Genomic DNA, 25,484 nt, shown 5'->3' with positions numbered 1-25,484 from the left:
ACTTCCATATTATTGCATTTTTTTTTCTACCAAAATTAGAACTTGTAAAAAGTATTTTTATCAACCACAAAAAAAATTAACAAAACATCCAAAATGCAAAATACATATATTTCATCGCAAATTAATGAACTTACAACATCTCATCAATCACAATAGGCATACATCTAGTCTTTACTTAATTGAGTACTCATTTATTCAGGATAATCTTCCTGACAAAATCTACTAGTATGTGTACTAAATAACAGAATAAGCAGTATTTGAGCAGCAATGATTGGGCAAGCAACTTTAGCTTAATTAAGTAGTTTGGTTGGGGCAAGATAAATAGTCTAGCCAGGTAATTTGCGACAAGTAACTAGGACGCGCGGGGATGACCCCCCTAGTCCTGAGACTTGTGGTAATGTGTTCCATGTTCTGCTCTTAGCAGGTACCTGCACCCTCAAGTGGACAAAGAACAAAGCCATTGAAAGTAAAATGAGTGCAATATCAAAGACAAAGACTTTTTTGCTTGGTTTGATACCAGTTGATTATTATGAAGGTTGACATTGAAATAAGCATCAGATACTAGAGCTATGCGGGTCAAATGCAAATCTAAGACACTAATCGACCACCACACCGGACAGTAATTCAACACAAAAATTTTCTGACATTAGTATCCTGTTCATATAAAAAAAATCGTTGGCTAAAATTACTTGAAATCAAAAAGTTTACCTAGCTCAAGCTCGTCCATCCCATTCATCATAGAACTCTTTCAAAAATTCCTCCATGAACTTGTGCCTACTCTCAGCCCTCTTCTGCCCAGCCTGAAATATCTATCAATGCTCAGACCCTACCTATGATAAAATTTCCTTGTGACTCATGAATGTGCAAATCTTATGTGCACCTATATTTTATGGCATAAAGCAAACACATATTTAGATAGTTATAAACCAGGCAAGCTACTTAACAAGAACCCAGAAAGTAAAAGCTTTTACCTTAGTTTTCATCAAATCCTTCAATTTGAGAAGCTTCTCATGAAAATGATTCACAGTGGTCTGCTCTTCTTTCTTCATGTACTGTTCCTTGGACAAATCTGAACGAGGGAGAATGGTAGGATCATGAAGCACTCTGTTCCGACTTCCACCAAAAGTAAAACAGCGAGCAATACCTGAATTGAATAGGTTAATGTTTGAACAATGACATTCATTTTTATGTGAATGCATACAAGCAGTTTCACAATGTAAGAAATGATTGTATATGCGAAAACAAATTGCCTTTAAACTAGGTACTGTTTAGATCTAGAAATTACCAACTGCACCAATTGCATCAAGACGATCAGCATCTTGCACAACTCCGAATTCTGGAGAAAATCCATCAGTCGTATGTCCTGCAAGTTCCTCTTTAAAACCTGAAAATTGTAAAGTACATCTTTTATATTTACTTCCTAAAATGTTATTACAGGACACAAAAAGAGTAGCAATTCAGTTCCTTTCAACTACAAGCACACAGAATATCTCATTAACTTATTCTTAAAATATCCATAAATTTAAAAAAAAAATTAGTCTGAAAATATAATAGAATATACGATGTCTATTTAAACAGTTCTAAGGAAATTACATTCAAGTATTTGTAGAGAATTCAAAAATTAAGCACTAGAAGATCCATACCTTCTCTAATATCTTGAAACTCATGAACTCCATGGGAAATATAAAGGCCACTTTAAGCTAGAATAATCTCAAGTATCTAGTGATGTTGATTGCTGATAGAAACATGTTACAAACAAGTATATGGTTTAGGCAGGTTAATCTTTACTCAACTTCTGCAGTTACAGATTTTAGCAGAAAAATGAATACTCATTTAACTGAATACCAACATGTGTCGAACAACATATCCTCTTCTATTCTAGAAAGAGAAATACTAGGGAATAGACTGCAAGCATAGTTATTAAACCCGGTCTGGAGCTCAAACCGGCTGAGAGACTTAGGTCAATGGGTTTCAACTAGTGGAACAACCATTAAACCATTGGGTTATCAAAAAATTAATTAAATATATAGTAATTAAATATTACAGTTACTAATATAAGCAAATAAGTTTAATAAACTAATTTTTTACTTTTAGAATTAAGCTCTTAACATTTATTAGGTTATATATATATATATATATATATATATATATATATATATATATATATATATATATATATATTATACGAAAATATTAAAAATATTCAAATTTTGTATATCATTAATAAATATTTTTTTTATTTCAACATCTATAAGTAATACATAAAATAAATAATACATAAAATAAAAATACTTTTATAAATGAGTAACTATCATATTAATATTTATGAGATATTAATTATATGTTAAAAATAAAAAAAATAAACATATCATTTTATAAAATTTATTGCATTACTATAAATGGAAAGATAATAGCTAAATAACTTCTTATCTATTAACTCGATATCAATTTAAATTTTTAAATATTAGAATGACAATATCATTGATATTTCAAAAAATTTTCATTTAAAAAATAAATTAGCCAGGTCATTGGATCATTGGGTCACACGAGTTGCTGGTTCAACCACCAGATCACCTAATTTTTTCCAAGTTATATACTTGTCCGGTTCAACTAAAGAACTGGCCTGGTCTTGTGTATGGGTCAATGATTCACTTGGTCAACCCACCTGGCGCTGGTCCAGTTTTTTATAACAATGGCTGGAAGGCTGCACTGGGAAGGAGTTGAATTTGTTAGAGAATTTGTGGAAACTACACCACCTAGAAATTGCAATGCAAAAGCATTGGAGACGTCTACAAGGAGCAGGGAAAATGAGAAAGGCAGGAGGTGAATTATTGTTGAGTAACAGGTGATTGTTTGGGGCAGAGACTGAAGTCTGCACAGAAGCATCTCTTGGTTTAATTTCCTCATTTTATTGTTTTTTGACCTTTATAGTGATAGTTCTGGAGTGGTATTCATAATTCTAGAGAAGGGTGCTTATTAGTGATCTGTATTGCCATAATTTCCATTTCATCCCTACTGAAGTCATTCCACAATTGCTAACTCTATCATAAACTCAAATTAGAATTTGACACAGAACTACAGTAAATCAGAGTAATTTACCCATCCCCTTGATGATTGCTAAGATCTTCATCTTCTTTATTTCATCCACACCCTCTTCCTCCAGAAATTTCTCAACAATTTGCTCTTCAGATGGATCTCTAGATGTCAAAATAGAAGCTCAAACATTCAGGAAATTAGAAAGAGTAAATTCAAGAATATAAGCCCTTTCAAAAGATGAAAAGAAAACAGATAGATAAAAGTCTGTCAAATTACTATTAATCAAACATCATTGAACTTAATTTTTTTAGTTTTGGATGTAAAAAGCAGCATTGAACTCTGTTGCTAATGCAATTGATTGGATTTGATTTGCTGATAGCAGGAGATTAGAAACTTGCGTGAACAAAATTAAATGGTACATATGCATCCATACACTAGTAATTATATAGACTGGCCCATTATTACGATTGACCACAGGTATATTTATATAAATGCCAAAAAGATTAACTTCATGAGCACAATTATGAGATTGTGCAAACAATATAAAGGATTTGTTCAGTATCTGTAAAAACATAAAAGCACAACAGATATTTTGGGTACAGTTTTGTTAGAAGCAAGAGGCAATGCAAATTAGATGCCTAGCACAACACTTACAGACAATAGAAAAAAGTATAAATATATAAAAGACAAATAGGAATTGCTTCCTCAAGTTAAGTAAGAAGGGAACTACAAACCTCAAGTATTTATAGTCACCTGCAATAAGTTTGAAAAAAGAAAAATGATCAATAGAGCAAAAATACCAACAAATAACATAAAACAATAAAAAGCACAAATATAGAGGATATAATTAAAATCAACCAAAGAGAAAAAAAAAACATTATAAGTTTGCTTCTATAATCATCCATGCTCATTCTAGGATTAACTAAAGTCTATGAGAAAGTAATGATACGGTTAGATTTGAAATGTAATACTAGAAAATTGCACCCAAAGATACCAAAAGCACAAATAAATAGGCAAATAATTTACCAACGAAATGAAAAAATATGCACTGGAGCATATTAACTTTGAGATCACAGTTCACCCTCTATAACCGATAAGTCCACATAAAATCTATTTTTGAAGGCCTAGGTCACCATCCAAATTCCTCATACTAATGAAAAACATGTGCAAAATGTACAAATACAATCATACAATTTTTAACTTCCTGGATATGAACTTGTGCATTTCTGCAAGTAAGCACAGGACAGAGAATGACCTATATCATGAAGAAGTGCAGCAAGCTCTACCTGCCATAGAAGAAAATAGAGATTTAGAAAAAAAACATCATCAACATGGGAAGGGAATTAACGCAAAAGAAGTGAATTCTTTAGAAATAAAAAAATCGGTATAGTTCTGTTATCAAGCAATTGTGTTCAGTATGCAACATCTGACAAGAGGATTTGATTATCTACCAGAACTAGAATATGGGGGGAAAATAAAAAAGCTCAATTAAATGCAGATTGCAGAATAGCATTCCATGGATTTTTTTTTTTATTAAATTTTGAAATGTGCAATAATTATTTTATAGATAACTATTTTTTTTTAAATTAGTATGATATAAATTCAATAACTCCGCCTAAGTAGTTTGCGCTTAGCAGGTTCCAAACCCGGATAAGGGAGGAGGGTTGCAGTAGGTGACAACCAGCGTAAAAATTTCGTCACACTCTATGATATGGATTCAAATGATATAAACATTGGGGCGTCCTCTATTAACGACGCGCTACATCGGAGCCCGGGTATAGTGAGAAATATGCAAGGGTGTAGGGCGTTCACCGAAAGCGACGCGCCATGCCATGCCGGCGCCCGGGTGTGGTGTTAAGTGAGCAAAGGTTCCCACATCATGGACGGGTGTGGGTAAAGAAGTTAGTCCATAGGACAGATAGTAGAATAAATAGTGGAACAGAACACAAGATAGATATAGAAAATAATATAAGATATCATAGAAGGAGACCAATTAGGAAGGAGCGGGATAGGAGGAGGATCAGGGTTTATACTTGGAATGTTGGATCACTTACAGGAAAATTAATGGAGCTTGTGGATACCTTGGAAAGGAGAAGGGTGAATATTGCTTGCATTCAGGAGACTAAATGGGTAGGAGAGTGTTATGGAAAGTCGATCATTATATTATTTCTCTGTATATTTTGTATTCTGTATTCCTATTTAGGAATTCTTATTTAGGATTTCTTCCTAATTAGTAGAACACAATTATAGGAATCAATTGTATATATATACCCATGTACAGATTAATTGATATTAAGGAGAATCATCTCTTTCTACATGGTATCAGAGCAGGTCATCTATCTAGGGTGACTATTTGTTCTCACCACCCAGCTCAGGAGAGACCTTGGCCGCCGACCGGCCTTTTCGACTTCGATCAACATCGCCAGCGTCGCCTCAATCCCCTTATTCCACCACTGTGTGCTGTTGCCTGATCCAGTACACCATTAAAGGACTTTTGAGGTTTGGCTCTCAGATCCTATTTCGGTATTTGCTTGATTTGTGATTTTGGGTTATTTTGCTACTGTAAGCACTTTGGATTATCGTTTCGGTTAGTTTTCTGTTTCAACAAATGGCAGACAATAAGAATGTTATTTCTGATGTGATTCCGGTGATGACTAAGATCACGGAACACAAACTTAATGGTTCGAATTACCTGGAGTGGAGTAAGACTGTTAGGGTCTATTTGCGTAGCATTGATAAGGATGATCACCTTACTAAAGATCCTCCTACTGATGATACACAACAAACTTGGCTAAGGGAGGATGCTCGGTTGTTTTTGCAGCTTCGGAACTCGATTCACAGTGAGTTAATTAGTTTAATTAATCACTGTGAATTTGTTAAGGAATTGATGGATTACTTAGATTTTCTTTATTCTGGTAAAGGGAATATCTCCTGTATTTATGATGTTTGTAAGGCATTCTACCGTGCTGAAAAAGAGAATAAGTCTCTCACGGCTTATTTTATGGATTTTAAACGGGTATATGAGGAACTTAATGTATTGTTGCCTTTTAGTTCTGATGTGAAAGTTCAGCAGGCCCAACGGGAGCAACTAGCTGTTATGAGTTTTCTTGCAGGCCTTCCTTCAGAGTGTGAGACTGCTAAATCTCATATTCTCTCCAGTTCTGAGATTTCCTCTTTGCATGAAACGTTCACACGGGTCCTTCGTACAGAGAGTATCCAATCGTCACAGCCTGCCAGTAGTGCTCTTATTAGCCGTAATCCAAATGGACAACAGAGTAATAGAAGAGAAAGTAGAGGAGGAATTATAGGCAACAGAAGTAATCAGCGTAATGGAGAGGCTAGTTCTAATCAGGACTCAAGAGGAGTCATTTGTTACTATTGCTATGAGCCTGGCCATACAAAATATAATTGTCCGCAACTTCAGAGGAAAAATCAGCGATCACAGATGGCAAATATGGCAGCAGAGGATTCTACAATATCTTCCTTTGAGAAAACTGTTTTGGTATCTGCAGAGGATTTTGCACAGTTTTCCCAGTATCAGGCATCTCTAAAGCCTACGGTTCCCTGTCGCTGCGATCACGAGTCGAGTAAATCCACTACATGCCTTGTGTCTTCCTCATCCAAATGGGTTATTGATTCTGGTGCGACAGATCACATTACAGGTAATTCTAGCCTTCTATCTGCTTTTGGTCTACTCTCACTTCCTCTCATTACTTTAGCTGATGGTTCTACTTCTTGTGTCATGGGTTCTGGAACTGCGAATCCGACTTCGTCAATTTCTTTGTCATCTGTTTTATGTCTACCAAATTTCTCTTTTAATCTACTTTCTGTTAGTAAACTTACTCGTACCTTAAATTGTTCTGTTTCCTTTTTTCCTGACCAGTGTTTATTTCAGGATCTTACGACGAAGCAGATTATTGGTAGATGACGTGAGTCAGGTGGTCTCTACATTCTGGAAAATCATGTACCGCGGTCGCTTGTTTGCTCCAGTACCTTAACACCTCTTGAAGCTCATTGTAGATTGGGCCATCCTTCTTTGTCTACCATGAAGAAGTTGTGTCCTCAGTTTCAGTCTTTATCAGTACTAGAATGTGAGTCGTGTCAATTTGCAAAACATCATCATTTGCTTTCTGTGTCTAGAGTCAATAAACGGGCTTCATCCCCTTTTGAGTTAGTTCATTCTGATGTTTGGGGTCCTTGTTCTGTTACTTCTAAAACTGGATTTCGTTATTTTGTTACTTTTGTTGATGATTACTCTCGTGTTACCTGGTTATATTTAATGAAGAATCGTTCTGAGTTATTTTCTATCTTTTGTGCCTTTTGTAATGAAATCAAAACTCAATTTAATATTTCTGTGCGCATATTAAGAAGTGACAATGCCAAAGAATACTTTTAAGCACAATTTCAGTCTTATATGACACAAAATGGCATTCTTCATCAGTCTTCCTGTGTGGATACCCCATCCCAAAATGGAGTGGCCGAAAGAAAAAATCGGCATCTTCTTGAGGTAACTCGTGCTCTTCTTTTTCAGATGAAAGTTCCTAAACACTTTTGGGCGGATGCAGTTTCTACGGCATGTTTTTTGATCAATCGTATGCCGTCTTCTGTCCTTAATGGGGATATTCCTTATACTGCTTTGTTCCCTACAAAATCTTTGTTCCCTGTTGAACCCCGTATTTTTGGTTGTACCTGTTTTGTGCGTGATGTTCGTCCGCAGGTTACTAAATTGGATCCAAAGTCTCTCAAATGTGTCTTCCTTGGGTACTCCCGGATCCAAAAAGGGTACCGTTGTTTCTCTCCTACTCTTAATCGTTATCTTGTTTCTGCAGATGTCACATTTTTTGAGTCCACTCCATTTTTTCCTCAATCATCTGTGTATGAGAGTCAGGGGGAGGAGGATGATCTCTTAATATATACTGTCCAACCAATGTCTAGTCCTCTCTCACAGCCTGTTTCTTCTGTCTCTAGACCTACTCGACCTCCCGTTGTTCATGTTTATTCTAGGAGATTGGAGATTCCTGACTCAGATCCTCCACCAGCTACTTCGTTGGGAGATCCTGTACCTAATACTGATTATGATTCTGATCTAGACTTACCCATTGCTCTTCGTAAAGGTAAACGTTCATGTACTTACCCTATCTCTTCTTTTGTTTCTTATAATCAATTGTCTTCTTGTTCTCGGTGTTTTGTTACTTCTTTAGACTCTGTTCCTATTCCTAATACTGTTGGTGAGGCACTGTCTCATCCTGGCTGGTGTGCTGCTATGAAAGAGGAAATAGAGGCTTTAGATGCTAATGGTGAAGGAACGGAAGCGTGAAAAACATAAGATTATACCATTGAATTCAAAAAAAATTTCGCCTAGGGTCACATGCACCATGCAAGATTTATTTTTATCTATTTGATTTCAATGATAAACAACATATTAAAACTCTTTTAATATGTTTTTGGATCTGTATTTGCCATTTAAGATTTTAAAATTAATCAGATTAATTTTAGAACCCTAGATTAAATCAAGAACGATTACACTAACCTCTTGATGCACTGCAGCGTGTTTGCGCCTTTGAGATTCGTCTTCAGGACACCAAATATTGTCCCTCTAGCTTGTCCACACCAAGAACACCTATGACAGCCCTTGAACAGCCTCTAAAGCTTTTTCTATTAATTAGAAATTCAAGTTCTGCCTTTTAAGAGATTAGAGATGTAAACAGGACACTAGAAACAATTTCTAGTGTTCTTAATTCAAGAGATTGATGGCTAATCTCTTTGAATTGATGAGAGATGAAGAGAAATAGCTGGAGAGGCTCAAAGTGGCGTGACAAATGAGAGGAGAGGCTGCTAGTTATTTTTTCTTTTCATAACCACACTTAAATAGCTAGGTTAACACATTAAACCCTAGCCACATGTCACCTTTTGATTAGCTCTAAGTTTAAGTGACCCAATCACATTGTGCCAAGTGTCAAACCTATATTTAATCTTGATTTTAATCATCTTACATGATTAAAAAACATTTGACAAGCTTATGTGTAATCCCATGTGTCACCATCTCATGGTGCCACGTGTCACACTGTGAAATGACCAAAATGCCCCTGTGTCTTAATTTTGAGTTCTCAACCCAAAATAATTATTTTTCTTCTTCTAATTAATTTATATCAAATATAAATTAATTAATTAATCTCTATTAATTAATTTCTCATCAATTAAATTCATATTTAAACACTTTAAATATAAATTTAATTTATACTACACATCCAATAATCTAGATTTGGTTTCAAGTCATGCTAGGGACTTTGCAATTTAATTGCAAACCAAACCTATTTAATTAATCAATTAAACTCTTTAATTAATTAATTAAATCATATTTAATTAGGTGATAACTTGTGTATGTGTGTGACTTACTAGGCTCATCACTAATTGGCAATGAGACATGATATCAACTCTTAATATCATTAGAACTCTTTCTTACCATAAATGATTTCTCTAAATCATTTTATGAACCTCATAGACCATGGTTAACACCTAGCATAGCATGCCATAGCCACCCAATTAGTAATAAGGTTTACCTTAAATGAACCTATAATCATATGTTACCATGCACTAGAATCTCTCTGTTACAAAATCACAACAAAAGCTGGAGTCATGGTTTATGTCAAAATAAATATTCTATGAATATTATGTTCTCTTTTAATTACAGTTCTTGATTAAAAGATTTTTCTCATCAGAAAATCTTTTCTGAATAAATCTATCTGTCCTGGCCAGGAACTTGAAACATCAAGAACAATTAAATGAACATAGGATTTTATCTCTATTTACTTAGAGGAACAGATTCCATCTTGATCAACACCTACCTCCATATATAACTAGAGAGCCAACACATGCCCATATACCCATACATAGTACCAAGTATGAAAGCGATATCAAACTCAAACTACCTATATACAAGATAATCTGTGCTATCTCGTGTCTAAAGATTATATGCATCGATATGATTTATGACAAAACATTGACAAGAGTAAACTCCATGTGCTTGTCATAAGTGTCACTGGTTCGGCCTACTTATCATTTATAAGTGCCTATCATGTTTGTTATATGGCATGAGACTCACCATTCCATCTTATTTATATCTCATATAAATAACTTGGGAACAAACATGAATACAATCTTTCTGGATAAGTCATGTCCTTATTATGAAGTATCCTCGATTGTGAACCTATTTATGATACTTTGTGCTAGAAATATTGTCACTCATATTCTTAACAACTTAAAAATAATATTTCTAACAAAATATCAATGGACCTTTTCTATTACACATAAATATATTATGTAAACGGAAAAGTGAAAATGCCTTTTATTAATAAAAATATGTACAAGATACATACTAAATGATATGCTCTAGGGCATACTACTAACAAATGGTACATGAGAACTGTTGCCTTTGCCTACTGGTAAGAAAGCTATTGGTTGCAAATGGGTATTTACAGTAAAGGTAAATCCTGATGATTCTGTGGCTAGGTTAAAAGCACGCCTTGTAGCGAAAGAATATGCTCAGACATATAGGATTGATTATTCTGACACTTTTTCTCCTGTAGCTAAACTTCCTTCTGTTCGCTTGTTTATCTCTTTAGCAGCTACATACGATTGGCCCCTGCACCAATTGGATATTAAGAATGCTTTCCTTCATGGTGATCTTCAGGAGGAGGTGTATATGGAGCAACCACCTGGGTTTGTTGCTTAGGGGGAGTTGGGTAAAGTTTGTAAGCTTCGAAAGTCTCTTTATGGCTTGAAACAAAGTCCTAGGGCCTGGTTTGGCAGATTCAGTGAAGCAGTACAGGAATTTGGTATGCAAAAGAGTAAGTGTGATCACTCAGTATTTTATAGGCAATCTGAGGCTGGTTTAATTCTCCTGGTAGTCTATGTGGATGACATTATCATCACTGGGAGTGACTCTGCAGGTATTTCATCTCTTAAAACCTTCCTCCAAACCCAGTTTCAGACCAAAGACTTGGGATTATTAAAGTATTTCTTGGGTATTGAAGTTATGAGAAGTAAGAAGGGTATTTTCTTGTCTCAAAGAAAATATGTCCTCGATCTATTGACAGAAACAGGAAAATTAGGTGCTAAGCCTTGTAGTGCACCAATGACTCCAAATTTACAACTGTTAGCAGGGGATAGTGAGTTGTTTGAAGATCCAGAGAGATACAGGAGATTGGTAGGAAAATTGAACTACCTTACAGTCACTCGTCCTGACATTGCTTATGCTGTTAGTGTGGTAAGTCAGTTTATGTCTTCCCCAACTGTTGCTCATTGGGAAGCCTTGGGACAAATCTTGTATTATCTAAAGGGAGCTCCAGGAAGAGGTTTGTTATATGGTAATCATGGGCATTTGAATGTTGAATGTTTTTGAGATCTGGAAATTTGGATCTAAGGTTGACAGGAGATCAACTACTGGATATTGCGTTTTTGTTGGAGGAAATTTGGTGTCTTGGAGAAGCAAGAAGCAGAGTGTAGTTTCTCGATCTAGTGCTGAATCCGAATATAGAGCCATGGCACAATCAGTATGTGAGGTAATGTGGATACTTCAATTACTAGATGAGACAGGTTTTAAGACCCCCCTGCCTGCGAAATTATGGTGTGATAATCAAGCTGCTCTCCATATTGCTTCTAATCCGGTATTTCATGAGCGGACCAAACATATTGAGATTGATTGTCACTTTATTCGTGAAAATATTCAACAACAGATCATCTCAACAGGATATATCAAAACTGGAGAGCAATTAGGAGATTTTCACAAAAACTCTGAATGGAGCTAGGATTGACTACATTTGTAACAAGTTGGGCATGATTAACATCTATGCTCCAACTTGAGGGGGAGTGTTATGGAAAGTCAATCATTATATTATTTCTCTGTATATTTTGTATTCTGTATTCCCATTTAGGAATTCTTATTTAGGATTTCTTCCTAATTAGTAAAACACAATTATAGGAATCAATTGTATATATATACCCATGTACAGATTAATTGATATTAAGGAGAATCATCTTGTTATGGAAAGTCAATTATTATATTATTTCTGTGTATATTCTGTATTCTGTATTCCTATTTAGGATTTCTTATTTAGGATTTCTTCCTAATTAGTATAATATAATTATAGGAATCAATTGTATATAAATACCCATGTACAGATTAATTGAAATCAATGAGAATCATCTCTTTCTACATCTCTTTCTACATGGTATCAGAGCAGGCCATCTAGGGTGACTATTTGTTCTCACCACCCAGCTCAGGAGAGACCTTGGCCGCCGACCGGCCGTTTCGATTCCGATCAACATTGCCAGCGTCATCTCAATCCCCTCATTCCACCACCGTGTGTTGTTGCCTGATCCAGTACACCATTAAAGGACTTCTGAGGTTTGGCTCTCAGATCCTATTTCGGTATTTACTTGATTTGTGATTTTGGATTATTTTGTTGCTGTCAGCACTTTGGATTAGCGTTTCGGTTAGTTTCTTTGTCTCAACAAATGGCAGACAATAAGAATGTTATTTCTGATGTGATTCCGATGATGACTAAGATCACGGAACACAAACTTAATGGTTCAAATTACCTGGAGTGGAGTAAGACTGTTAGGGTCTATTTGCGTAGCATTGATAAGGATGATCACCTTACTAAAGATCCACCTACTGATGATACACAACAAACTTGGCTAAGGGAGGATGCTCGGTTGTTTTTGCAGCTTCGGAACTCGATTCACAGTGAGATAATTAGTTTAATTAATCACTGTGAATTTGTTAAAGAATTGATGGATTACTTAGATTTTCTGTATTCTGGTAAAGGGAATATCTCCCGTATTTATGATGTTTGTAAGGCATTCTACCGTGCTGAGAAAGAGAATAAGTCTCTCACGGCTTATTTTATAGATTTTAAACGGGTATATGAGGAACTTAATGTATTGTTGACTTTTATTTATGATGTGAAAGTTCAAGAGCCCAACGGAGCAACTGGTCATTATGAGTTTTCTTGCAGCCTTCCTTCAGAGTATGAGATCGCTAAATCTCGATTCTTTCGATTCGAGATTTCCTCTTTGCATGAAACATTCACACGGGTCCTTCGTACAGAGAGTACCCAATCTTCACAGCCTGCCAGTAGTGCTCTTATTAGCCGTAATCCAAATGGACAACAGGGTAATAGAAGAGGAAGTAGAGGAGGAATTACAGCAATGTAAGCGTAATGGAGAGGCTAGTTCTAATCAGGACTCAAGAGGAGTCATTTGTTATTATTGTCATGAGCCTGGCCATACAAAATATAATTGTCCGCAACTTCAGAGGAAAAATCAGCAATCACAGATGGCAAATATGGCAGCAGAGGATTCTACGATATCTTCCTCTGAGAAAACTGTTTTGGTATCTGCAGAGGATTTTGCACGATTTTCCCGATGTCGTGCATCTCTAAAGCCTACCGGTTCCCTATCATCGCGATCACGAGTCGAGTAAATTCACTACATGCCTTGTGTCTTCCTCATCCAAATGGGTTATTGATTCTGGTGCAACAGATCACATGACAGATAATTCTAGTCTTCTATCTGCTTTTCAGTCTAATCCCACTTCCTCTCGTTACTTTAGGTGATGGTTCTACTTCTTGTGTCATGGGTTAGGCTGCGAATCCGACTTCGTCAATTTCTTTGTCATCTGTTTTGTGTCTACCAAATTTCTCTTTTAATCTACTTTCTGTTAGTAAACTTACTCGTACCTTAAATTGTTCTATTTCCTTTTTTTCTGATCAGTGTTTGTTTCAGGATCTTACGACAAAGCAGATTATTGGTAGAGGACGTGAGTCAGGTGGTCTCTACATTCTGGAAAATCATGTACCGCGGTCGCTTGTTTGCTCCAGTACCGTAACACCTCTTGAAGCTCATTGTAGATTGGGTCATACTTATTTTTCTACCATGAAGAAGTTGTGTCCTCGATTTGATCTTTATCGCACTAGAATGTGAGTCGTGTCAGTTTGCAAAACATCATCGTTTGCCTTCTGTGTCTAGAGTCAATAAACGGGCTTCATCCCCTTTTGAGTTAGTTCATTCTGATATTTGGGGTCCTTGTTCTGTTACTTCTAAAACTGGATTTCGTTATTTTGTTACTTTTGTAGATGATTACTCTCGTGTTACCTGATTATATTTAATGAAGAATCGTTCTGAATTGTTTTCTATCTTTTGTGCCTTTTGTAATGAAATCAAAACTCAATTTAATATTTCTGTGCGCATATTAAGAAGTGACAATGCTAAAGAATATTTTTCAGCACAATTTCAGTCTTACATGACACAAAATGGCATTCTTCATCAGTCTTCCTGTGTGGATACCCCATCCCAAAATGGCGTGGCCGAAAGAAAAAATCGGCATCTTCTTGAGGTAACTCGTGCTCTTCTTTTTCAGATGAAAGTTCCTAAACACTTTTGGGCGGATGCAGTTTCTACGGCATGTTTTTTGATCAATCGTATGCCATCTTCTGTCCTTAATAGGGATATTCCTTATACCGCTTTGTTCCCTACAAAATCTTTGTTTCCTGTTGAATCCCGTATTTTTTGTTGTACTTGTTTTGTACGTGATGTTCGTCCGCAGGTTACTAAATTGGATCCAAAGTCTCTCAAATGTGTCTTCCTTGGGTACTCCCGGATTCAAAAAGGGTACCGCTGTTTCTCTCCTACTCTTAATCGTTATCTTGTTTCTGCAGATGTCACATTTTTTTAGTCCACTCCATTTTTTCTCAATCATCTGTATGAGAGTCGGGGAGGAGGATGATATCTTAATATATCTTGCCCAATCAATGTCTAGTCCTCTCTCACACTATTTCTTACGTCTCTAGACCTACTCGGCCTCCCGTTGTTCATGTTTATTCCAGAGATTGAGATTACCGACTCGGATCCTCCACCAGCTACTTCGTTGGGAGATCCTGTACCTCATACTGATCATGATTCTGATCTAGATTTACCCATTGCTCTTCGTAAAGGTAAACGTTCATGTACTTACCCTATCTCTTCTTTTGTTTCTTATAATCAATTGTCTTCTTGTTCTTGGTGTTTTGTTACTTCTTTAGACTATGTTCCTATCCCTAATATCGTTGGTGAGGCCTTTGTCTCATCCCCGTTTGGTGTCTTGCTATGAAAGAAGAAATGGAGGCTTTAGATGCTAATGGTACATGGGAAGCTATTGCCTTTGCCCACTGGTAAGAAAGCTATTGGTTGCAAATGGGTATTCTGATGAGGTAAATCTGATGGTTACGTGGCTAGGTTAAAAGCACGCCTTGTAGCAAAAGGATATGCTCAGACATATGGGGTTGATTACTCTGACACTTTTTCTCCTGCAGCTAAACTTACTTCTGTTCGCTTGTTTATCTCTTTAGCAGCTACATATGATTGGCCCCTGCACCAATTGGATATCAAGAATGCTTTTCTTCATGGTGATCTTCAGGAGGAGGTGTACATGGAGCAACCACCTAGGTTTGTTGCTCAGGGGGAGTTGGGTAAAGTTTGTAGGCTTTGGAAGTCTCTTTATGGCTTGAAACAAAGTCCTAGGGCCTGGTTTGGGAGATTCAGTGAAGCAGTACAGGAATTTGGTATGCAAAAGAGTAAGTGTGATCACTCAGTATTTTATAAGCAATCTGAGGCTGGTCTAATTCTCCTGGTAGTCTATGTGGATGACATTATCATCACTGGGAGTGACTCTACAGATATTTCATCTCTTAAAACCTTCCTCCAAACCCAGTTTCAGACCAAAGACTTGGGATTATTAAAGTATTTTTTGGGTATTGAAGTTATGAGAAGTAAGAAGGGTATTTTCTTGTCTCAAAGAAAATATGTCATCGATCTATTGACAGAGACAGGAAAATTAGGTGCTAAGCCTTGTAGTGCACCAATGACTCCAAATTTACAACTGTTAGCAGGGGATAGTGAGTTGTTTGAAGATCCAGAGAGATACAGGAGATTGGTAGGAAAATTAAACTACCTTACTGTCACTCGTCCTGATATTGCTTATGCCGTTAGTGTGGTAAGTCAGTTTATGTCTTCCCCAACTGTTGCTCATTGGGAAGCCTTGGGACAAATCTTGTGCTATCTGAAGGGAGCTCCAGGAAGAGGTTTGTTATATGGTAATCATGGGCATTTGAATGTTGAATGTTTTTCGATGCCGAAATTTGGATCTAAGGTTGATAGGAGGTCAACTACTGGATATTGCGTTTTTGTTGGAAGAAATTTGGTGTCTTCGAAAAGCAAGAAGCAGAGTGTAGTTTCTCGATCTAGTGCTGAATCCGAATACAGAGCCATGGCACAATCAGTATGTGAGGTAATGTGGATATTTCAATTACTAGATAAGACAGGTTTTAAGACCCCCCAACCTGTGAAATTGTGGTGTGATAATCAAGCTGCTCTCCATATTGCTTCTAATCCGGTATTTCATGAGCGGACCAAACATATTGAGATTGATTGTCACTTTGTTCGTGAAAAGATTCAACAACAGATCATCTCAACAGAACATATCAAAACTGGAGAGCAGTTAGGAGATATTTTCACAAAAGCTCTGAATGGAGCTAGGATTGACTACATTTGTAACAAGTTGGGCATGATTAACATCTATGCTCCAACTTGAGGTGGAGTGTTATGGAAAGTCAATTATTATATTATTTCTGTGTATATCTGTATTCTGTATTCCTATTTAGGATTTCTTATTTAGGATTTCTTCCTAATTAGTATAACATAATTATAGGAATCAATTGTATATAAATACCCATGTACAGATTAATTGAAATCAATGAGAATCATCTCTTTCTACATCTCTTTCTACATCTCTTTCTACACATCTCTTTCTACAGAGAGAAAAGTAAGGAAGTGGGTAATTCAAGGTACAAACTGTGGTTTACCGGAAATGAGAGAAACAAGAATGGAGTGGGCATAATCATAGACAGGACATTGAAAGACGCAGTAATAGCTGTGAAAAGAGTAGGAGATAGAATTATACTAGTAAAGCTAGTACTAGAAGGAGAAACAATAAATATAGTTAGTGCTTATGCTCCACAAATAGGACTAGACAGTGAGAGTAAACAAAGGTTTTAGGAAGATATGGATGATTTAATGCAAAGCATACCGAATGAAGAGAATGTTTTCATTGGTGGAGATTTGAATGGGCATGTTGGAAGTGATAGACAAGGTTATAAGAATGTTCATGGAGGTTTTGATTTTGGCAGTCGAAATGAGGAGGGAAAAAGCATCCTAGATTTTGCTATGGCGTACGACCTAACACTAGCAAATGTTTACTTTATAAAAAGAGAGTCACATTTAGTGACTTTCAAAAGTGGGCAACATAGAAGCTAAATCGACTTCCTAGCTAGAAAGTGGGCAACATAGAAGCTAAATCGACTTCCTCTTAACTAGGAAGACAAATAGAGCTCTATGCAAGGATTGCAAGGTCATTCCAGGAGAGGCTTTAACAAGTCAACATCGGTTGGTGATCTTGGATGTCAAGTTTAGGAACAATTCAAGTAAGGTCAGAAGAAATAGTATTGCTCAAACAAAGTGGTGGGAGTTCAAAGGATTAAAGCAAGTGAAGTTCAAAAATGAGCTTCTCGAGTCCGAAGTATGGAAGCTGGATATGGAGGCCAATGATATGTAGATACAGATGGCATCAAAGATTAGAGAAGTAATTAGAAAAGTACTTGGAGAGTCTAAAGGACATGGACCACCCTCAAAAGAGAGATGGTGGTGGAATGAGGAAGTACAAAAGGCAGTAAAGAGAAAAAGGGAATAGTATAAGAAATTACCTAAATGTGATAATAATGAAGCATATGAACAGTACAAGATAGCAAAGAAAGAGGCAAAAAAGGCAGTTAGTCAAGCAAGAGCACAGGCCTTTGAAAAGTTATATGAGAAACTTGGAACTAAAGAAGGGGAGAAAGATATTTATAGATTAGCAAGGAGGAGAGAAAGGAAATGTCCAGATCTCAATCAAGTTAGGTGTATTAAGGAAAAAAAAGAAAAAGTGTTGGTGAAAGATGAGGACATTAAAGAAAGATTGAGAAATTATTTTAATGATCTCTTTAATAATAGTCAAAATGGTAATAGCGTGAATATAGATTATAGAACAATAGAAAAGAATGTGAATTATACTAGAAGGATTAGATCTTTAGAAGTAAAGGAAGTACTTAAGAGAACGAAAGTGGGTAAAACCTGTGGACCCGATGAAATACCAATTGAAGTGTGAAAGTATTTGGGAGATATAGGAGTGGCATAGTTAACTAAATTATTTAATAAGATTCTAAACTCAAAGAAAATGCCTGATGAATGGAGGAAGAGTATTTTAGTACCTATTTTTAAAAATAAGGGAGACATACAGAGTTGCTCAAACTATAGGGGAATTAAACTCATGAGCCATACTATGAAGTTGTGGGAGAGAATTGTGAAGCATCGACTACGTCATGATACTTCTATCTCTCTCAATCAATTTGGTTTCATGCCCAGTCGTTCAACTATGGAAGCGATCTTTCTCATTAGAAGCTTGATGGAGAAATATAGAGACGTGAAGAAAGATCTACACAAGGTTTTTATTGATTTGGAGAAGCCTTATGATAATGTTACAAGAGAAGTCTTATGGAATGTCTTAGAACAAAAGAGGGTATCTATTAGGTACATACAAGAATTAAAAGATATGTATGAAGGAGCAACTACTATTGTGCACACAGTGGAAGGGGACACAAGAGATTTTCCGATCTCAATTGGATTACACCAAGGATCAGCCATAAACCCTTACCTTTTTACATTAGTTTTAGATGAACTGACGAAACATATACAAGAGAGTATTCCTTGGTGCATGATGTTTGCGGATGATATTGTTCTAATAGATGAGACATGAGAACGAGTCAATAGAAAGTTAGAACTTTGGAGAAGTACTCTAGAGTCAAAGGGTTTTAAGTTAAGTAGAACGAAGACAGAATACATGCATTGCAAATTCAGTGAAGGCCAAACTGGTGATAGAGAAGGAGTTAGTTTGAATGGAGTGATACTACCCCAAAGTAATTATTTTAAATATCTAGGCTCAGTCCTTCAAGTAGATGGGGGATGTGAGAATGATGTTAGTCATAGGATTAAAGCCGGATGGTTGAAGTGGAGACGTGCCACAGGAGTTTTATGTGATCGTAAGATTCCCAATAAATTGAAAGTAAAATTTTACCGTACAGGCATACGACAGGCTATGTTATATGTTAGTGAGTGTTGGGCACTGAAAGAGTCGTATGCATCTAAGATAAGAGTTGCAGAAATGAGAATGTTAAGGTGAATGAGTGGCCATACTATACTAGATAAAGTCCGTAATAAGAATATTAGAGAAAAGGTAGGAGTGGTGCCAAATGAAGATAAGTTGAGAGAAGGAGATTGAGGTGGTTTGGTCATGTGAAGCGTAGACATACGGAGGCTCCAGTTAGACAAGTAGAGCACATTAGGTTAGAGAATAGAAAGAAAAAAAGGGGTAGACCTAAATTGACTTGGAGGAGAGTAGTACAACATGACCTAGAAGCATTACACATTTCTGAGGATTTAACACACAATCGTTCAAAGTGAAAAAAGTGAATCCATATAGCCGACATCAAATTTTTGGGATATAAAAGCTTAGTTGAGTTGAGTTGTATGATATAAATTCAATATATATGTGAAGAATAGCTATTCAACTGCCTTGAATAGCTATTCCATTCCTACCCTATTCCATTTCATGAACCAAAACAAGTGCTATGGGTGGGACATTAGAGCAAAGGGGAGCAACTGAAAGAGTGATGGTAGAGATCAAGTCACATTCTTTAAAAGAAACCAGCTTAGCTTTTAACCGATATTCGGGATTACAAGATTATTCGGTTCTTACTACATATTTCACTTACAGTCATGCTGTTGTCCTAGCTAATTGAAGAGAATTCAACACAACCCCAAGTTAATACGGTTCAATCAACAACGGTAGCTTCAAACAAAGGGAAGCAAACACAAAGCAATACAGAATTAATTATTTTTAAAATTATTCAGTAACATAAAGCATTCCACACAAAACTGAACACCCAGAAATCAAAACTGAGAATTCCCACAAATGGGTATTCGAAACGAAACAGCAAACCAATGTAAAATTTAAATTCTTGCATTTCCAAGAAATTGGCCAGCAATTAATACCCAAGCTACTTCGTAAGGAATCTTCTATCACATTATTATGCTCTTTTAAAAAAATTACAAATAGAAAAGAAAGAATAGGTTAAAATCATGAGCACAAAAGGTTCAAACAAACAGTAATTGCATAGAACGAACTAAAAAGAGATGGGGGCAATGGTTTTACGATTTCCATGGAATCGGGGTTAGAAGATAAGCCTTCCTCACGGGCGAGGGAGAGAGCAAGATCCCTGACCCTCGACACGTGCGATGCATCATGAGAGGCATCGTTTCCTTTCATGTTTTTCTCCACCAACTTCTCTGCATTCTCCACGCTCTTTGTTTTCGCCATTTCTGTCTTTGTTATGAGAGAGAAAGATGCACGTAAAAGCCCTACCTGTTGCCGCAGTGGTTTAAGAGGGAAATATTGGGTTTAGACGGCTCAATGAGGTCAACAAAAGACAGCTTGACCATTTATGGACATTTATAAGCCACCCATTTGTTTAAGATACTTACAATGCTTATGAACATTAGATCGGAAATCGTAGGTGCTAATGCCTTATTAATAATTTTAAATTATATATATATTTAATTTTAATATATAAAAATAATAAAATATTTTTAAAATTTTCATTAATTCTTTTAAATTTTATTTTTATTATTTTTATTTCTCAAACTTTTTAATAACAATTTCATAATAAAAATAATTAAAATCTATTTATATATAATATAAATATGTATATAACTAATATATATTAATATATTATAAGTTATCTTATAATAATTATTATTCATTGTAATATTAATAGGTTACATATAATAAAAAAATATTACGTGATAATACTATAAAGAAAATGTAACGTATTAGCTACATGACAATATATAAAAGGAAATTTCACGTGTCAAATAAGAATCGTCCATGGTAATAGGCGTAGCTATTAATAATTTTAAAATTTATATATTTTATTTTTATTTTAATATATAAAAATAATGTAATATTTTAAATTTTTTATTAATTTTTTTAAATTTTATATTTATTACTTTTATTTCTCAAACTTTTTAATAAAAAGTTCATAATAAAAATTATTGTCCTTTATAACAACCCAAGGGAGGGTGGATTGAGTGTTAATCAAAAACTTTGAAGGCTAATAGGAAATTTTGAGAATAAGCACAAAGAAGAGAAAAAAGAAAAATGAACACAATAAATTTATAGAGGTTCGGCTATCCCAAGCCTATGTCCTCTCCTCAAGTCTCTCATTGAGAGTTAACTCTACTAATTTTTTATTTTTTTTTAAAGAATAAATCCCTTACAATCACCACAAGACCAAACCCCTACTCTTTTGCAAATCACTTTATACTAAAGAGCAATTTAATGCTCTATGACACTCAAGTTACAATAAATGCTCACAATAACCTTGAATAAACTCTCAGAACTGAGAAAATACAGCTCAAATTATTAAGCTCTCAACAATCAAGTATGGTTGCTCAAGTTTTAGAGAAAAAAAATCTTTTAAAGACAATGAATTCTCAAAAAATTAGTTATCGTCACTTCTCTCCAGTCATAAAATGGTCTCTATTTACATTTTTGCTAAGAAAATAACTATTGGGAGTGTATTAAATGTAAATATAGCCGTTCAACCACCCAAAACCCAATTTTATCGAGTTGCAAAAGCCCAAGTTTGGCTTCCGAAGTCCCTTACTTCGACTATCGAAGGTTGAGGCTCCAAAAAATGTCATTTAAAAAGTGAATTTCGGCTGTCAAAGTCCTCTTTAAACAAAAAGGGTATTTATACTTTAAAAACTCATAACTTTTTTACCCGAACTCGGATTTTTAATCCGTTTAAACCTTTGGAAAACTAGATTTTCGATCCATTTAAACCGTTGGAAAGCTAATTTGATAAACTTTTCAATGAAAACACTTTCAAAAACAAATTTGCATTTTTCAAAAGTGAAAATTTCATTTTACTCTCCCTTGGTTAAGAAAATGTTGAAAAAAAAAAAGACATTAAGAAATTTAGAGAAACCTAAACTTGAGCCATCATAACCAATCAATTGAGATTTACAAAATAAAAGAAAAAATTTATATTTTAGTGTCTCCTTAATCTTTGCTTTAATTTCTTGCTCTTTCTCAATCTTGATTTGAAATAATTTTTCAATTTTGAATTTGGGACTTACAATCTTAACACAAAACACTTTTAAGGTAGATTAGTAGCATACTAATTATTTATTATCATCAAATCATGGATTAACCTAGGTCTTCTAATAATCTCCCCCCTTTTTGATGATGACAAATAATTAGTGGATGAGGAAAACTAAGCATAAGTGAAGTGTGTGTTTTTCAGAAATTCTCCTCCTTAATAAACTGCCCCTTTTAAAAATAATTTATGTCTCAATAATTAGAATTTAAAGAGTACATAAGAGAGGTTTTGACTCAATGAATGCAATGCCATAATGTCATGAGTCCTAGATGAATGATGATTCAAAAGTTTTAATAAACTAATAACAATCCAATAGATTAGAATATGCATCATAAAAATACCAAAAAGCATTATATAAACAAACCAAAAATATGTATCCTACTAAAAGGCATGTATACCATGTATAAAGTCCTAGAATTTGAAAGTATACATCCACTATCTACATATCTCCCCCTTTTAGCATCATGAAAATATATTTTAAAGGAGAAGACAAACAAGGTTCTTTTTTATAAGATTCTTACCGCATGCCCTCTTTGATCCATAGAGAGAGAAAAGACAAAAGAAATAGAAACAGTAAAAAAAAAAAAAAAAAAAAAAAAAACACACACAAAGAGTCCTTAGCCAAGTCAAAAGCAGCATAGAATGAACCATTCATCAAAAGATTGCCAAGCCAAGGCATAATAGCCACAAAAATATTGCCTCTCAAGTTAACAATAGAAAATTATACAGCAAAAACAATAATATTATGCAAACCAAATCAACTTAGGCAATATAAGTCAAACATATGTATAGAATGCCAACAAGAGTAATTCAAAAGAAGTATATCTAACCTTAGCAACTGTATAATCAATGTCAAGATATATAAACACATGGCAATATATGAAGATTACAAGAACACTTCATATAATGGCTCATAAAGTGCATTTCCAAGACAAGGCATTTCAAGGGCAACTCCAACTAGGAAGTTTACATTTGAGCACAAAAAGGAATATTATTAAAGTTGTTATATGGTAGCTGTCACAACGTATTTTGCGGTCGCGAGACAATTCACATCGAAGTAGAAAGGTGAGGAGTCATCACTTTAATTTTATAGGAAAAATAGAGAAAACATTTTATTATAGAGAAAATGATCCACTTCTATTCTAGAGATTCAAGGCTCGGGGTCCTTATATTTGTGGAGAAGGTGTTAGACACCCCACATCGTCCCAAAAGGGTAAATGGATTTAAGAATGTATTCAAATAAATTAATATCAATGATTTGAAATGGAGATAAATTTACAATGTCTGTTTCTTATTTTGATCGAAAAGTTTGGAACACTTGAATGTCTAACTCTTAGGGTAAGTCAAATACACAAGTAAGTGAAAAATACCCTAAAAGTGAATTATGACTCCATATTTTGTTTTTGAAAATTTTTATTTTAAAGGAGGCTTCTAAATTTGACAGATAATAAAATTTATTTGAAAATTAAATTTGGCTTGAAAACAAAATTCTGATTGAAAATTAAATTGTACTTTGAAAATTAAATTTGTTAAAATAAAATCTTATTTGGAATGAAATTAACTTGAAAAAATTAAATTTTGACTTGTAAAATTTTTAAAAATATATTTGAAATGGATGATGAATCTTAAAATAGATTTTTATTTTAAGAGTTTTTATTTTTATTTTTATTTTCATATATTTTTTTAAAACCACACTATTGAAAGTAGAAGCCAAATGAATTTTAATTTTTATTTTAAAAGGTATCAATCATTAAATACAAATCTTGCTAAAAGGAGTCAATCATATACGTGATGCAAATGATACCTATTTAACATTTTATTAATTTCCTCCCTTTCCATAATTAAAACTTTAATACCAAGAAAGGTATCATTTAGTTCCTAGGGATTCCAATAGATCGTGAAAACTTTCAACTATCCATTGTTGATCCCATCATTAGTGTCTAAATGACCAAGGGTGTTATGTGTGTGGTGCGCCTAATTATATACGAATGCAACTTATGAGTTGAACATGTATATTACTTACAAGTTGTCCGAGAGATTTAGCGAGATGCCCCAAAAAGCTGGATTTTCAAAATTCATAGCTATCGACTGGTTAAATAATTCCCATATGAGAATAATATTACGTTTGAATTTATTATTATCTTTAGAATAGTTTAAGTGAAATTAATCTAATTATTTTATTTTATTGGGTATGATACGAAATTATCATTACGCCTAACAAACCATTAATTATTATTTCTTTAGTTTTGAGATGCAATTATCATCGAACCCATGATCTTTATTTCATTTTATTTTGCGAGATTTAAGGTAAAATTATCATTAAAACTCCAATTATTTTAGTTTTATTTGATTTATAGAGCTAAAGATAGAATTATCATTAAACTCTAAAATCTTGGTTATTATCCGATTTATAAGATTTAAGATAAAATTATCATTAAACCCTAAAAGATTTTATATGCTTTATTTCAAGTTTGTGGGATTTAAGATGAAATTATCATTAAATCCTAACAATACTTTATTTTTAAATCCTAAGGTCTAAGATGCAATTATCCTTAGACCTGGAATGTTTAATTCTAAATTTTGTAATTAAAAAGGTCTAAGATGAGATTATTATTAGACCTCCTATATTTAATTTTGTATTTTAGTGCATTTTATGGGGTTTAAGGTTATACTTATATTTAGGTGATGAAACTATCAACCAACCTAATAAATTTTAATTAACAATTGATTTCTTTTTCTTAAAATATGTTTAAGGTGAAATTACTATCAAATACTAATTAGGGTCTATGATGAAATTATCAATAAACCCAAAGATTTAATTAATTTATTTCCATTGGACTTTAATAGGCCTTAAGAAGAACTTTACATTAAAACCCAAAATTTAGATTAATTATTTTATTTTAATAGGTTTAAGGTAACATTACCATTAAACCTAAAGCATTAATTATAAAATTTTATTTTAAATAGGATTTAAAGTGAAATTACCATTAAACCCCAAAGCTTTAATTTATATTTTTATCTTTAGAAATCATGATAAAATTATCAATAAGCTCAACAAATTAATGATTTTGTGAGGTCTAAGATACAATTATCATC

General features: G+C 34.4%; 1 protein-coding gene across 3 annotated transcripts; it reads right to left on the bottom strand.

The window, feature by feature from the left end:
* Positions 1-76: 76 nt before the first annotated feature.
* LOC110662796 (uncharacterized) lies at positions 77-20,639 on the bottom strand. Of its 3 annotated transcripts, XM_058145673.1 has the most exons (8): positions 20,378-20,635; positions 4,292-4,322; positions 3,771-3,789; positions 3,100-3,197; positions 1,286-1,384; positions 972-1,144; positions 709-800; positions 77-435 (listed from the first exon to the last, which is right to left on the bottom strand). In XM_058145673.1, exons 1-7 carry the CDS (start codon positions 20,540-20,542, stop codon positions 714-716), a joined length of 672 nt encoding a protein of 223 aa, XP_058001656.1. In that variant the 5' UTR covers positions 20,543-20,635; the 3' UTR covers positions 77-435; positions 709-713. The 3 variants fall into 3 exon arrangements, with proteins under 3 accessions (XP_058001656.1, XP_058001652.1, XP_021677599.2); XM_058145669.1 differs by having other exon boundaries at positions 77-800; XM_021821907.2 differs by lacking the exon at positions 77-435 and having other exon boundaries at positions 744-880; positions 20,378-20,639.
* Between the last annotated feature and the right edge of the window lie 4,845 nt (positions 20,640-25,484).

This window comes from Hevea brasiliensis, chromosome 1 (genome assembly GCF_030052815.1).
Source record: "Hevea brasiliensis isolate MT/VB/25A 57/8 chromosome 1, ASM3005281v1, whole genome shotgun sequence".
NCBI lineage: Eukaryota > Viridiplantae > Streptophyta > Magnoliopsida > Malpighiales > Euphorbiaceae > Hevea > Hevea brasiliensis.
Note: the sequence above shows the minus strand (reverse complement) of the source record. Positions and strands in the feature narration are given on the sequence as shown.

Coding starts and splice junctions, on each gene's coding strand:
- LOC110662796 (XM_058145669.1), bottom strand. CDS start 20,542: ATGGCGAAAACAAAGAGCGTGGAGAATGCAGAGAAGTTGGTGGAGAAA. Junction 1,385..3,099: donor AGCAATCATCAAGGGGATGG/GTAAATTACTCT, acceptor TACAATTTTCAG/GTTTTAAAGAGGAACTTGCA. Junction 1,145..1,285: donor TGATGCAATTGGTGCAGTTG/GTAATTTCTAGA, acceptor TATTCAATTCAG/GTATTGCTCGCTGTTTTACT.